Source organism: Camelus bactrianus, chromosome X, assembly GCF_048773025.1.
Source record: "Camelus bactrianus isolate YW-2024 breed Bactrian camel chromosome X, ASM4877302v1, whole genome shotgun sequence".
In the NCBI taxonomy this organism is placed as follows: Eukaryota; Metazoa; Chordata; class Mammalia; order Artiodactyla; family Camelidae; genus Camelus; species Camelus bactrianus.
This window is the reverse complement of record NC_133575.1, coordinates 61136624-61153516: the sequence shown is the minus strand read 5'-3', so window position 1 is coordinate 61153516 and position 16893 is coordinate 61136624. Positions and strand designations below refer to the sequence as shown.

The following is a 16893-nucleotide window of genomic DNA, read 5'->3' as shown; positions in this document are numbered from 1 at the left end:
ATTTTTTTGGTGTGGGGGGGAGTAGTTAGGTTTACTTATTTATTATTTCTGGAGAAAGTACTAGTGATTGAACCCAGGACCTTGTATATGCTGAGCATGTATTCTACCACTTGAGCTACACCCCCACCCCCATTTTCCTTTCAATTTGGACTTTATTTCTAAAAGTTTTTAAATTTCTAATTCTTTCTTGAGTTCTTATTAAGTTATCATCTTATTTCTGAGTTTACCCAATTTCATGTTCTCTCATATTTTGTCATTTTCTTAATTTTAGCTTATTTTGAGATAATTTCTACTTTTGATCTGTTTTATAAGCATGTCTTTCTCTTATGCTTTCCTTTTCTATAGCTGTCATTATGTTCATTATTTTATATTTTTATACTAATTTTGTATGGGATTTGATCTTGATAATTTTGGTTTTTTTGTTTTTAATGTAAGATTATTTTGCCTGAGCTTTTAGAAGGAAACTTGGAACCACCATTCTACTTTCTGATTTTGTGAGTTTGACTACTTTAGATTCCTCATATAAGTGGCATTATGCAGTATTTGTCCTTCTGTGACTGGCTTATTTCACTAGCATAATATCTTCCAGGTTCAATCATGTTGCCACATATGACAAGATTTCTTCTTTAAGGATGAAATATATTTCATTGTATGAATATATCACATTTTTAAAATCTAGTTATCCATTGTTGGGCATTTTGGTTGCTTTCACATTTTGTCTAGCCTTAATAATGCTATGATGAATTTGGGCATGCAAATATCTCTTTCAAACACCTCATTTCAGTTCTTCTGGATGAGTACCCAGATCTGGGATTGGTGGATCATATGGTAGTTCTATTTTGATTTTTTTGAGGAACCTCCATGTAGTTTTCCATAGCATCTGCACCATTTTACATTCTTACCAACAGAACACAGGGTTCCAGTTTCTCCACATCTTCACCAAAACTTGTTTTTTTGTTTGTTTGATTTTTTTTCGTAATGGCCATCCTAACAGGTGTGAAGTGATATTTCACTGTGGTTTCTACTATTGATTTCCATTTTCAATCCATGTAGGTCAGAGAAGATTGTATGCTTTTAATCTTAAATTTGTTAAGATTTGGTTTTTTTTGGTCTAATATGTGATTTATCCTGGAGAATGTTCATTGTGCAGTTGAGAAGACTGTGTATTCTGCTGCTGTTAGGTGGAACATTTTCATTTGTTTGTTAGTGCTGTTCAGGTTTGATCTGTAGTGTTCAAGTTCTCTGTCTCCTTGTTGATCTTTTGTATGTATGTTTTATCAGTTACTGAAAGTCAGTTATTAAAGTCTCCTATTATTAATGTGTTATGTATTTCTCCATTTTTGTCAGTTTGCTTTATATATTTAGGTGCTCTGATGTTGGATGCATATATGTTTATAACTGTAATATCTTCCTGGTGAATTGAAACTTTTATCATTATTATAATGTCCTTCTTTGTTTCTTGTGGCAATTTTTGAGTTAAAGTCTATTTGGTTAGACCTGGTTAACATTTTCATGGCATATACTTTTCTAGCCTTTCACTTTCAACCTATGTGTGTCTTTAAGTCTTAAAAAGTAAGTTTCTTGTAAGGTAGCGTATAGTTAGATACTGGGTTTTTAATCCATTCAGCCACTCTGTTGATTGGAGAACATGTCCATTAAAATTTAAAGTAATTATTGTTAGATAAGGACTTAACTATTGCCATTTTTGTTAATTGTGTTCTGTCTTGTAGCTTTTTTGTCCCACTCAGCTGGTTTCTTTTGTGTTTGGGTTTTTTTGTAGTAATATTCATCGATTCTTTTCATTTTCTTTTGTGTATCTTTTATAGGCCTTATCTTTCTGATTGTCATGGAATGTTCATAAAACATAGTTATAACAATATCTTATGCTAATAACAACTTTACTTTGATCACTTAATAAAAACTCTACAGTTTTACTCTCCCCCACACATCTTATATTATTGATGTCACCATCATAACTTTTTATAGTGTATATCTATTAAATGTTTCTAGTTATAGTTATCATTTATGGTTTTTTTTAACTTACATATTAGAAAAAGTGATTTTTGTACCACTTTTACATTATTAAGTATTCTTTATTTGTCTGTATATTTACCTTTACCAGGTAGCTTCATACTTTCATACTTTTGTGTTGCTGTTTAGTGTCCTTTCATTTCATCTTGAAGAACTCCCTTTCTCATATCTTGTAAGGAAGGTCTAGCATTGATGAACTCCCTCAGCTGTTGTTTATCTGAAAGTCTTTATCTCTCCATTTTTTGAAGTAGATTTTTGCTAGATATTATATTTTTGGTAGGAATTTTTTTATTTGATCATATTTGAGTTGAACATGTCATTCCACTCCCTTCTGGTCTGTAAAGTTTCTGAGAAACGCCTGCTGCTAGTCTTATTGAGGCTCCCTTGTTTGTGATGAGTTGCGTTTCTCTTTTGGCTTTCAAAACTCTCTTTGTCCTTGGCTTTTGACCATTTGATTAGAAAGTGTCTTGTTGTGGATTTCTTTGGATTAACCTTTTCTGTTGCTTTTTAGGCTTCTTGAATCTGGTTGTCTATTTGCCTCTCCAGATTTGGGAAGTTTTCAGCTATTACTTCTTTAAATAATCTTTGTGCACTTTTCTCTCTCTCCTGTTGTTCTGAGACTCCCAAAATATGAAGAATGATTGTTTTATGGCATCCTTTAAGTCCCTTAGACTTTCTTTACTCTTTTTTGTTCTTTTTCCTTTTTTACTTCCCTAACTGGATAATTTCAAATGACCCTTTTTCAGGTTGGCTAATTCTTTTCTTCTGCTTGTTCAAATCTGCTGTTGAACCCAAGTATTGAATTTTTTAGTTCATTTTTTCTATTATTCATCTCCAAAATTTCTTTTTTTATATATTCTGTCTCTTTCTTGCTATTCTCATTTTATTCATGCACCATTTTCCCCAGCCTCATTGAGCATTTTTATGACAGTTATTTTGAACTTTTTGTCAGGAGATTCATATACCTTCATTTCATTAGTATCAATTTCTGGGGCTTTATTTTATCTCTTTGATTGGACCTTATTACCTGCTTATTTCATGTTCCTTTTTGCACTGGTATCTGCACATTTGGAATATCTCCTGGTTTTTTTGTATTGACTCTGACAGGGAAAGACCGTCACCAATCACCCAGTTCAAAATTCTGTGGGCATTTGGATGTGTCTTCTACAGACTTATGTTTGTAGATTTCTAAGTAGAGGGATTTGTTTTTTCTTTTTTAAGAACTTTGTAATCTCTTGCTTTCTCTGATGTCTTTCTGCTATATTGCTGGTTCTCTGAAATAGTAGCACATCACCAAGGTATTTGTTTTGTTTTGTTTTGTTTTCAGCTGCCCCAAGCATCTATAATATGCCAGGTCTAATCAGTACTCTGAGTTGGGCAAGACTGAAACCAGTTGCTTGGACGGCCCCCTGAAAAATCAGAATGTTGAATGTGTGCTCCATTCTTTTCTCTCCCTCCAATGATAGAAGCCTCGAGTTGTGCGCTTTTTCCTGATCACGCTGAGTGTGCTGCCCACAGCAGGTTACTTGCCACTTTCCATTATTCTCAGCAGCCCCCAGTCATCCAAACTATGTTGATGCTATCAGAGCTTCAAGTGAGGAGAGACAGAAACTAGTCCCTTGGGCAGCACTTTGAAAAGCTGGGATATTGAACACATGTGCCACTCCTCTCCTTCCCTGTTAGGAGGGAAGTCTCAAGTTGTGTACCTCCTTCCATTTGCACAAAGCTGTGCCAACTGTAGTACTGCTTTCCTTTGTTCTTAGCTGCCCACAGGCATCCAAATGGTTCTGATCCATTAGCACTCTTGAGTGAGGTGAGACAGAATCCAGTACCTTGGGCAGCACTCCAGAATTCTGGGATGTAGGACACATGGTCTACTCCCTCTCTTCCCCTGAGAGAGAAGTTTCAGGCCTGGATAATCTCTCTTGGCACTGAACTCTGCTGGTTTGTGGGAGGGGCTCATGTGGATAAAGTGATTTTCATCATCTTGTTTCAGTGCAGCTGTTCTCAACTTTGTCCTTGTGTCTGAGGTACTGCAACTTCTTAATTGAAATGTGGAATTCTCATAAAGGTTTTTTGGTCCATATATTGTTTTAAAATTAGTTTTTATGTGGGAGAACGAGTACTGGGATTTCCTTTTCTGACACCTTGTGACTTCCTTAACTCTTTATTTAAGTATAATATATGTGCAGAAAAATGGAAATTTCATAAGTCTACAACTTGATGACTTTTTGCAAACTGAATGGACCTATGTGAATCTGTGCCCATAATTGCCATCATGTTTGAAATTTAGTTGTACGTGAAACTTTAGGTTCAGCATTGTTTTCCTTCAGTGCTCTGTAAATCCTACTCCATTGTTTTTTTGCATCCAGTCTAACTTGTTGAAAAGTCTGATGCCAGTCTGATTCTTTTTATGTTATTTGTTCTTCCTAGATTCTTTTAGGATATATCCTTTTACTTTGTGATATTCCTGCATTTAATTATGACTCTGTCTACATGATAGTTTTTTGTTGTTGTTGTTATTTTTCCTCTTGGCACTCTGTGTGCCCCTCTAATGTAAGATCTTTCATCTTTAATCTTGATGTATTTAATCTTTTATTTTTGTAAATATTTATTTCTCAACATTTTAGTTTTTTTCTTGGCATCATATTAAATAAATGTTAACATTTACACTTTTGTGTTCCTTTAACTTTTGTTACTTCTAAAATAAAATATTGCTACTCTTTTCAAAGTCCTTATTTGCCCATGTCCCTCTTTCCACAGACCCTTCCTTTTACTCTGTCTCTTGCTTGCCCCCTGTTATCCCTTGCCCCAAGTATCTGTAGCTAGCATTGCCTTTATATACTTCCAGCAAACAACACTGAAGGCTGCTTCAACACCAAGAGAGTTCTGAAGGGTGCAAAACAAGGTAAGCCTATGAGCCAGGTATTCAGGAAGCTGCCAGACAAGTCAAAACACACAACCACGATTATTTAAGAACAAGGCCCATAGGTCCTCCCCTGGTACCAACCAGTCTTACCAGGAATAAAAAATGTCATCTATCCCTGTGGCTACCTCTGATCTGGGGAATGGGATGTGGTAGGTGAGTATGCACAAATATAATGCTCTCTGCTGAAATTGAGCAACTTCTTTCCTCATTATGCACTCCCTGTTTGTTATCAGTTTTTTTTATTAGATTCCAGAATTCTAAAAAAGTTGTTTCTGTCAGTTTTTGACAGCTTAGTCATTGTTTTAGTGGAACTACACTTTTTTGAAGTTTTACACTCTGCCAGTTTTGGTGGTGTCACTCTTTATATTTAATATCACAACTGCATTGATACTTTTACCAAAAAAAAAACAAAAACCCAACAACAGAAAAATTAACGTAGGCATTTCAAGGTTATCAGTCAGGAAGGTGACAGTAAACTCATCAGGTCCAGTGACCTTGTTGATATTGTTGGTATCGATAATGTTAGAAATGTACATCTCTATTCTCCTGCTTACTAGCTATTTAAACTTGAACAAGGCAGCTTCTCTGAGCCTCAGTATCTAGTTTGTAAAGTGGGAATAATAGTAATAGTAATAGTAATAGTAATAGTAATAGTAATAGTAGTAGTAGTAATAGTAATAGTAGATAGTAGATATCTTATAGGATTGTAGTGAGAATGAAATGTGATAATGTAGTATTGGGCAGAAGGACAGCCAAATAATGAATGATTAGTAAATGATAACCTCCATGGTTCTTATTAAAAATGATTATAGTATATCTGTTTCTAATCCATGTTGCTTTATAATGCAAAAATACCTTAGCAAACTAAGATTAAATTAGAATAGGGGAAGTGGACAAAATACTAACTACCCTGGCCTTCAGTGAATCTGCTGTTCTCTTCTGGGCTAAGCATCTCCGGGGTGAACTAAAATTGAAGGATTCTTTTAGGTAGATGATGGTGGGAAGACAGTCAAGATATATTTTACCATCGCACTTGTCTTGCTGTGATACTTACGCCTGCATCTGTCAGTTTTAGATTATAAACTTTTAAAGAGCAAGGAACATATGTATAAATTTTTGTTGAGTACAGTAATATTTAAATTTTTTGTTGTGTATAGTACATAAAACCCTTTTTGTATTGCAATGGTATATCCAGTTTAAAAAGGTTGATATGGCAATTTAAAGCAAGGTTTGTTTCTTCTTGAAACATTAGAGTGACTTTAAGGGTCTAGGTGCTTCTCTTGAAGGCATTTAGGAAAATACACAGCTCTTAAAATGCTTCTAAGAGAGCTGTCAGTTTTCTTCCTGGCATTATATGAAAGCAAGTGTTCTAGCCATTGCATGAATTATGGTCACCTTATAAATTTTCAAGGTGCAATTGGAAAGAAGACTGGATATTTTTAGAAAAAAACTCTGACAGGTTTTCAGGGCTCAAATAGATAAATGAGAGGCAGAAAAATTAAGGCATTTTTGTGTATGTATTTTTGAAGGGGTGCAATCTACTTTGAAAAGTTTCCTTTTTTTTCATTTGAGAAGCTTATTCAATTGTTTGGGGCAATAATTGTGTTGCCAGAAATACACAGTTGTGTTCTATATCTTGTCTCTGTTCAATAAGACCACAAGGAGATAATGGAATAGAGGTTAGTAACCTTCTCAGGTTTGAGTGCCATTAGCATTACTAAACTAACAATTTAAAAAATAAGCAGATAGAAGAGAAACAGAAATCTACCAACACACAAGAAGAGAGAAATAAAAAAAAAAAAAAAGACAGCAAAGAGATAAAAAGGAGACAGCCATGTTGAGGAGGTAGAAGATTGCTGTCAGCCCCAAATGCCCATATTTACCTACCTCTGCAGTAGAAATCAACTTTTAGCATGCTAGAAAGAGGCTAACTATGGATAAGCCAAAAAGAATTTAAAATTCAGGAAAACAAATAGCTTTTTCAAAATGCCTTTTCCATCTAGTACTCAGCAGGAATTCACTAAATATCATTTGTAAGCCCTGGAGTTGGGTTTGTGTTTATATCAATATTCTCTTAATCTGTATCTGTCTTATAAGCAAAGATTATGTCACATATTTCTTACCAAAAGACTGCCTGTTTTTAGACTTCATTGGAATGCTTATAAAGAAAATATTTTGGATATGACCTGTATAGAGAGCCTTACAGTATAACCCAAGTAAATGAAAATCCTGTCTTTTATGAGTTTAGCATAACTTTCTAGGTAATTTGCTCATCAGTGGCAATCTGATACATCCATAAAAAGCAACAAACATAAATGAGAGCATTTATATAAAAATATAACTAAACAAATTGGCAGGTCTGCTACTGAATCAAATTGTCCAGCTGTGGAACTTAGAGTTAAGAAATGTGCTTGAGAGTTTTCTCCCAAGCCCATATTAGTAAATATAAAGCATTCTAGCTGCAGTGTGAAGTATATGGTAATGTCTCCATTCTGTGCACAAACACAAAAGGGCTAGGAATCTTAAAAGTACTGAGAGATTCATTACAATTTCACAAAGTTTTTGGGTTCTAATAAACCAGCTCAGTGAAATAATTCACTATTAAGTGTGTCTAAAATGTGCCTTTGTTAAATTACTCTTAGTATGTTAAAGTTCTCTTTATTTGGTTTCCCCCTAATTTAATGATTTAAAATGAATTGGTTCTGAAGTGGATTTTTTGCTTTTGTTTTATGTTTGTTTTTTTTTTTTTAATTTTAACCTTTTAACGTTCAACCATGTGTTTTTATTGTCCTGAATTTGGCAAATGCCTTGTAAATTCTTTGTTACCCAATAACAAACAGCATGGAATTTCACACCACTTAGCTGAAACATGAAACAGTGAACAGGTTTCATGATGACAGAAATGTGATGATAAATGAGTTTCTTGTATGAATGGAGAACAATGTCCAAATTTTCCTCACAGAAGTTGCTTAAACAAACGTAAAAGCTGAAGAGCTTTTGCGCTATCTGCTTAATAGGCCTTGCTGCTGATGTGATGCCCTCAGAGATGTAAAAAAATTGACAGATAAAAGGAAAACTGGTTAAAGAAGGGGGGACTTCTTTGGATATTTTTTATTCATGAGTTGATTTTTTTTTGATGGTGGTGGTGATTTTTTGGTAGAGGTGGTTTCTTTTGTTCTGCTATGGCATTCTCAGAATCCTTGGATGCTTCAGAGATTTAGAAATCATCCAGAGCAGAAGCAGGCTGTAGGGATTTTAGAAGTAATCTGGAGCAGGAGTCAGCAGTCTATGGCCATTGAGCTGAATCCAGTATTCCACGTATGTTTGCAAGGCCTCTGTGCTAAGAATTTTTTTGTACATTTGTTAATGGTTAGGAAAACAATCAAAAGAAGAATATTTTTTGTGGAAGAAGACAATGATATGAAATTCAAATTTCAATGTCTGTAAATAAAGTTTTATTTGACCACAACCACATTCATTCCATTTGTGTATTATCTGTGGCTGCTTTTTTGCTTTAGTGATAGACTTGAGTAGTTGTGACAAAGATTATATGCCTGCAAACCCTAAAATATTTGCCGTCTGGCCCTTTAGACAGAAAAAAATTGCCAACCCCTGTTCTAAAGTCATCAAATTTTGTAGCAGTGGAGTTCAACCTGGTGGTTTTGTGCAATGAATACTCAGGTGATGTGAGCTATCCATGATCCTTAAGCTATGCTGCCATTTATTCATTCTTTCAACACATTTGTTGAATATCTAACACAATGAAGGACATCCTTCAACTTTTAGTTGAGAAATAGAATTACAAAATCTTAAGAAGTCAGTCTAACATTTTCTCTCCTCTCCCTCTCCCCCTCTTACTGTAACCTCTACCCCCTCTCACTCCCTTGCTTCCTCTTCTCCCCCCATATCCCTAGATAGTTCCTAGGCATTTGGGAAGAAAACCAAGTTTAGATAACATTTATCTCAGAATTTTAAATTTTTTAAGTAAGTTAAATGTAATTTTAAATTATAACAGTTTCTCTTTAAAAAATGTATTGAGAGGTTAATTTTTTGTATATATATGTATATAATTTCATTGCAGTAGAGTCATTTTACAATGTTTTAGTTTCTGGTGTACAACATAACACTGCCATACATGAGCATATATATGTATTCGTTTTCATATTCTTTTTCACTGTAAGTTACTAAAAGATATTGAATATAGTTTCCTGTACTATACAGTATTTACTTACTATTTAGAGAGCTTAATTTTAACTGTTTTAGGTTTTATAATGATCAGATGATAACAATATTCATACATGACTCTTTGATACTGTTAGGCATTGCATGTATCATGGGTCAATAGTCGTATACGTAGTTTTGTTTCCAGAGCCTCAGGAATGCACAATATATAATTGACTACAAAATCCCTGATGGGTTGACAATTTATAAATTGCTCTTTAAACTCTTTTTATTATTAGGTAATTCTTTAAGCGTCATAAACACTGAGTATAACTTGTATTATGAAAGCTAACTATACTAAAAAAAGCATGCAGTCATATTTAATAATCACTAAAGAGTTATTTAATAGGATTGTTTTTAGTAAAGATTGAATTTTTACCTTAAAGGAAGAATGTAAATAGGTTTCAATTTTATTAGCCTCTTTGGCTAGGTCTTCGACTCATTTACATGGAGGTAGTTCTGTCTGCTAGATTAATGGTGTTGATAAAAGTTTGTGAGTAATAATTGAATGCCTACACAGAGCAAGATATTATGCCTATGCAACTGTCTATCAAGGATTAATATTTTATTAATTACTGAATAATAGTGCTGATTTCAATGAGAGTGTACATTATTATGCTCAGAAGCCACAGAATCCCTAACTTTTAGGTTCTTCCAGAATTTCTTCCTTTTTTAGATAAAATAAACATGACTCTCTAGTGTTTTAACTTATCTGCTTCAAAAGGACTAGCAGATTGTCATTTTCAATATACTGCACTTGTATGGTATCTGTGTACAGTAGTCTGTTATCTTCAATAATACATGGTTTATTGTTGTGTATGTCTTTGGAGGGATGATGTTATAAATAAATTCAAGGAATAGAAATAAAAGCAAGAATAAACAAATGGGACCTAATGAAACTTACAAGCTTCTGCACAGAAAAGGAAACCATAAGTAAAACAAAAAGACAACCTACGGAATGGGAGAAAATTTTTGCAAACGATGAAACCGACAAAGGCTTGATCTCCAGAATATATAAGCAGCTCATACGACTTAGTAAGAAAAAAACAAACAGCTCAATCCGAAAATGGGCAGAAGACCTAAACAAGCAATTCTCCAAGGAAGACATACAAATGATCAATAGGCACATGAAAAAATGCTCAATATCACTAATTATCAGAGAAATGCAAATCAAAACTACAATGAGGTATCACCTCACACCAGTCAGAATGGCCATCATTCAAAAATCCACAAATAACGAATGCTGGAGAGGCTGTGGAGAAAGGGGAACCCTCCTACACTGCTGGTGGGAATGCAGTTTGGTACAGCCACTGTGGAAAACAGTATGAGATTCCTCAAAAGACTAGGAATTGACTTACCATATGACCCAGGAATCCTGCTCCTGGGCATGTATCCAGAAAGAACCCTACTTCAGGATGACACCTGCACCCCAATGTTCATAGCAGCACTATTTACAATAGCCAAGACATGGAGACAGGCTAAATGTCCATCAACAGATGACTAGATAAAGAAGAAGTCGTCTATTTATACAATGGAATACTACTCAGCCATAAAAACCGACAACATAACGCCATTTGCAGCAACATGGATGTTTCTGGAGAATGTCATTCTAAGTGAAGTAAGACAGAAGGTGAAAGAAAAACACCATATGAGATCACTCATGTGGAATCTAAAAAAAAAAAAAAGCATAAATACAAAACAGAAACAGACTCATAGACATAGAATACAAACTTGTGGTTGCCAAGGGGACGGGGGATGGGAAGAGATAGACTGAGATTTCAAAATTGTAGAATAGATAAGCAAGATTATACTGTATAGCACAGGGAAATATATACAATATCTTATGGTAGCTCACAGAGAAAAAAATGTGACAATGAATATATATATATATGTTCATGTATAACTGAAAAATTGTGCTCTACACTGGAATTTGACACAGCATTGTAAAATGATTATAAATCAATAAAAAATGTTAAAAAAAATAAAATAAAGCAATCTCACCCCAGAAATAAATAAATAAATAAACAAACGAATAAATAAATAAATAAATAAATTCAGATGCTAGACTTATTGAAGAAATAAATTATAATATACTCAGCTAAGATTTTAAAAATCCAATTAATAACTGCAACCTTCATTTTATTCTGTAAAAATCACAGAGTTTTAGAGTAGGAAGGGACCTTAGCATCTGATCCAACCCTCTAATTTTCAAATCAGGTTTCGAAGAATTAATCAATATGTTTTTCTTTCTCTTGTTGCCTTCCTCCATTTTTAAGTGAAAAAAAAAATTTTTTTTTTGCTATAAACCTCTTCCTTCAGGGTTTTAAAAGTAGAGGTAATCCTTAACTTACAAATGCATTGTGTTTCAGAAGTGTTTGTAAGTCTGTTGTTTAGAAGTCAGAACATTTTTCCATAGAAACGATATCTTAAATAGTGGTGGGACTAGTCCTCAAAAGAAGCTGTCCCATTATGTGACTGTTATTTTTGCTTTTGCAATGAAAGATGTTTTAAGTAATCAATGCTGATTCTCTCTGGGGAACAGGGAGGAGATGACATTGTAGAGGAGCGTGTCAGGGGCTTTCTTCTTACCTGTTATTTCTTAGGTGAGATGTTGAGTACACATTGTGTTCATTATATTGTTTTCTGAACTTCTTATATGCCTGAAGTAGTTTATAATTTTAACAGTGCTATCTTACTACTAGAAGTTCAGTTTGAATGTGAACATTTAAAAAATTATTTACCTTGAATGCTGATTCATAAGGAGAAAATGGTTTGATTAGAGAAGGATAGAGATAGAAAATTTGAAGGAGTTTTATAGATACTTTCAAGGGGTTAGATTTTATCACTTTAGAAAGTATGTTTTTGCTGTTAATATAAGTGTATCACCAACATTTATCTTTTACCTATTGGCCATATATAGGCAATATTTTGAGAGAGAATAAAGAAGATGGGTAGTCATTTACATAAAGTAACTGAGCAAATTTTGAAAGGCAAAGAAGATTAAATGGCATATGCATGTGCAAGCATGTACACGATCTTGTTTGATATGCAATTACTTAAACTTGGGGCTTCTGAAAAATAGGAAAATGAGGGAGTAAAGCTTGTACAAGGTCTGAGCATGGAGAAAGGCAGTGGAGGAAACAAGTTAAATACTAGAAAGGTATCACTGACAGTGGATGGCTTATAGAAGTTTGAGGATACATGGAGTGATAGAGGACGTTGAGTTTGGCAAGACAGTGTGCAAATAGATATTAGTATTTTTGAAATTTTTGTAATTCAGGGAATGACATATATTTACAAATATACGTAAACAGAAATTAGCTACCATTCATTATATTCTAGAAAACAGCTGAGTTAACTTTCTCAATAATATGGTTAGCTTTTTTGTGTGTATGAAGGTTGTTTTTTGGTTGATTTAATTTTTGCTCTGTTGCAGTGTACAGCATTGACTTTTATATTCAGACATTAATCCATTTGTACAACTCATTTATAGCTTAGGGGAAGCCTAAGTATTACCTGCCTTTTGGGAGAGGCTTGACCTAAGAAGCAGATTTTTCACCACTAAATCAATGGTGCATTTTAGAAGGATGTGTGTCCATTTTACAGATGTCTATCTGGTATTACCATGGGAAAGTTCTTCATTCTGCCTTCTTTCAACTCCATTTTTGGAATATTATCAAGACAAAAAATTGGCCCAAAAGTCCATTAGTTGGTTACAGACCTTGCCAAAACTTATCTTGTGACAGTATCTAAATTTAGTATTCACCATTAAAACTAAAGAGAGAATACAGACAATGTAGAACATAATAAAATACAGTATAAGTAAGAATGTTTGAAAAGAGCATAGAAGCCATTTAAGAAAGAAATGGGGTGGAAGACTTTGGAGACTTTGACAAACAAAGAGAAACCTGGAGAGAAAGCAAAAAGAAAGTACAATTTGTCACTTTTAATCGGTAATATAATTTACCTTATATGTGGACCACACATTTTATTTTTAACCTTTTTAGTTATATAGTAACCATCTCTCTAATACTGGCTATGGGTTTAGTTTTATGTATGATTATGGACAGTAAAATAAATCTCTGAATATTGACTGTCCACTCTGAAAATTCTTCCCCCCCTTTTTTTCTCTTCTGCAGATCTCAGAGTCATTAAGACATACCACATGGCAGAGACTGGGAAAAGGCAATTCAAGACAGTTATTAGATGCTACAAGGGTAAGATGAAGCAGACACTTCTACATATAAGTAGGAAAAATGTGTAAGCCCTTGGAGTATTTTCCAATTTATACTACATATTTTATATTTCCCAAATTATTTCCCTTTTCATTTTTTTCTAAATACTGGCAAGATAAATAAGAAGATATGTTTCTGCTACTAGGAATGGAGGAAGAAATCTTGATATTTTTCTGTCCCTGGAGAAATCTGTCTGAATCTCTTGAGATCAATGCCAACTAGAGTAGTGTTTTTAGAAAGTTTTTATAAATGCAATGGCAGCTTGTTGACACTTAAATTTATCCTGGTAATTTGTATCTGATATATGGAGTGCTGTACATTTTTCATGTGTGTAAAGGTTCTTTACCTTAGAAGATGTTCAGATAGTGGAATATCAAGGGGCTCTAATAAGCTTATTAGAGCCTGTAGGGTAAGTGATACTGAGTTTACATGTTGATGAGGGTTATTTTTCATTGGCAATATAAGTGAAAGACACCTTTAAAAATTCTCAGTGCTTTAACATGAGACAAATAAATCTCCAAGATAGAAAGGCTAGAACATTAGAAGACAGTCTAAATCCTGGGTACTTTGTTTTTTCTTCTGATTAGCGATTATTTGCTGTTAAGGTACAAGGCATTGTTCTAATTTATGCAGAAACTGTAGAAATGAGTTAGATTTTCCATTATTTAAGTTTTAAGGTAAGGGAGAATGTGCTCCATCTTCTCATTGTTTTTGACACTACTGAATTTATTTATATTTTAATCCTTTGCTTTGTTGAAGGCCTCATTATCTTGTACGTTATTTACCACACCCCTTCATATAACCTGTTGCTCAGTCTTTTAGAGGGAAAAATGTCACAAAGGCAGTGTCACACTAAAGATTACCTTTTGATGTTTCCCCTTTAAAAATGCTTTGAGATTGTTGATTCGGAAATCGGTAACCTATTTATGGCAATTATTTTTTGAGTCTCAACAGGTGAGAACAAGAAGGCACTTTTGCTTCTTGTAATTCCATTTTCATAGCTTGACTCAGAGCCAATATTGTTAGGATTCAGTATTGATACACATTTGTGTTTCTAAAGAGCTGTGCCTTTGTTCATTAATTATTGATTATTATGGCTACTGAAGAAGCATTATTATATCCATATACTTTATTAAGTAATTTTTGAGGAAACACTTTAAAATTAGCAAGCCTAAATTTTAATCCTAATCTTTACTATCTTTCAACTGTTACATTTTCTCAAATGATTTAATTTTTGTATTTCTCTAACCTGAGCAGTAGTCTAGGGCCTTTTAAAAGAATTGTAGTAGGCAAGATGTTTGCATATTTTCAAGACTAGTTGGAAGATCTGTAGATAGCTCTGTTTTATAAACTAATTCAACAAGCCCGTGTACAAGACACTGGCATGGGCCATGGGAGATACAAGGATAAAAGAGACTGTCCCTAATTGTAAGAAATTTACTATGTAGTAGTAAAGACAAAACATGAATGCATGTTTCTATAGCATAAGATAGACTGTGAAGTGATAAAAATATTTTGTTTCTAAATATATATATGAGCCAGAATAATAAAAGAATCAGTTATGTGAAATCAGCTATATTAAATTGTAAAGCAAAAATGCATATGCATAGAAAGCAAGTGGGATACAGTTAATTAACTGTATTATGTACTTTGCTTTGCCAATTATAGAGTTATGGATTACACAGTACCTTAGGAGCAAATGACAGCAAGAAAGCTAGTATAAGTCAAATAGAAGTATGATACAAGTTAAATCTTTTAAATATTAATTTCAAAAGCTAATTCGGGAAAGCAACTTCTATATGAGTAATTTGTTATATCTCAATATTCTTTGTATAAATGTATCTGTAAGCTAATTATGGGGGTGTTTTACTTACTATGCTAAGCTCAAAGCTGTGCCTCTGAATTTTGGGGTAGGAGGACATGCATCAGATTACACTGTCCAAGTCATATTTTTAAAGATGTGAAATTCTTTAATAGCTAATGGACAACTTGGTATCGTCTTCAACTAGGCTCTCCAGGCATGGCCACTGATAGAAAAGAGGACGTGTTGGCATGGTCACGCAGGAGGAGGACTCCACACAGACCCGAAAGAAGGGGTAAGAGCCAATAACAAGTAACTGAAAATTATTATAGGTGATTGTACTTGAATGGAAGATAGATATATTCAAGATTATTATATTCCAGAATATGTTGATTGACTCATGTCACTCCAGGTTTTCTCATAAAAAACCATATGAATTGACCATAGTTGTATAGATAAGATTTTCTCAGACTTCAAGCAAGCAAAAAATATCATGATTGACTAAAGAGAAAAAAAATTAGTTACCAACCTAAACATTTTATCTCTTTATTTAAAATAGTGTTGAGGTTATTTGTTATATAATCTAGCCTTATAAATAGATAAATTACATTTAACTCTTACAAGTAATTTGTGTGTGTGTGTGTTTTAAAGTTAACATTTTCCCTTCTGTACTTCAGTTTAGAAAGATTCTAGAATGTCTCCTAGCTTCATGGTAAATCCTCCATTTACCTGATCCATTTATTTAATTATCCATATTCTTTATTGCTATCATTATACAGACAAGCTAAACAGTAGGGCCACTGAAATAAAAAGATTTAATTGCACTATACTTTTTCCAAGGGAGTGAAACTGTCATTGGAATACTGTTATACAATTCTCCATCTGGCCCTCTTTCTCTGAGCTTGCCTTTATTTTCTTCCTCTAACTTCACCCAACCAGTATGTATATGGTATCTCTAAGTAGAAATGATATTTTCAGGGTTATTGGCAAGTGAACAAATTTTGTGTAAAAGTGCTCTCTAAATTGTAGAGAGATAAATAAATTTTAGTTATTTTATTGGTGGGAGGTGATTGATAAGAAAACCTTTCCAGTGCTTTTCTCCCTATTTCTTTAATCCCCATACCTCCTCAGGAGGTATTTAAATCATTTGTTTATCCAGTATGGCTATAGTAAGGGGATTATGAAAAAAGAGTGGAAGTTTCAGTATTTGGAAGATCCTGTTTTTAAGATAGATGAACTAATTAACTACTTGTTTTATAATATAATCTTCAGATTTTTAAAAGGATTTTGGAACTTTGCTCCTGCATTTGAACTTTTTTATGTGAAAAAAAGCATGTTAGTAAATTTCATAAATTTCACTAATCCTGTGCTCATAATAAAAATACAAATAATGCAGAACTGACTATAAGGACTACTTACCAGACTTTGCTTGACATACTCTTTTTTTTAATGTTAGAAACATATCCTCATTGATTGGATATTGTCAGAAGCTAGTAGTATTAAAAGAGATCTAGCACTTACTGGAGGCAATCAGAGGCTTTGGCATAAATCTTCGTATAATTAAAGAAGTGAAACAACAACTTGGAGTATTAAAAAATGGAGAATTGGGGAGATAATAGAATAATAAGTCTCTAGGCTTGTTAAGATGAGTGGACACACAGACCAGTGGCCAAGAA

The 16893-nt window shown here is 33.6% G+C and overlaps 1 protein-coding gene across 3 annotated transcripts in view; it reads left to right on the top strand.

Moving 5' to 3' along the window:
* The window catches only part of ABCB7 (ATP binding cassette subfamily B member 7), a 104035-nt gene that overhangs the window by 39138 nt on the left and 48004 nt on the right, over positions 1-16893 (top strand). For 2 of the 3 annotated variants that reach the window (XM_045504727.2, XM_010967562.3), the window contains exons 2-3: positions 13321-13398; positions 15426-15512. In XM_045504727.2, the coding sequence (XP_045360683.1) occupies positions 13321-13398; positions 15426-15512 (165 nt within the window). The remainder of the gene's footprint in view (positions 1-13320; positions 13399-15425; positions 15513-16893) is intronic. The other variant, XM_045504726.2, reaches the window with a different exon arrangement.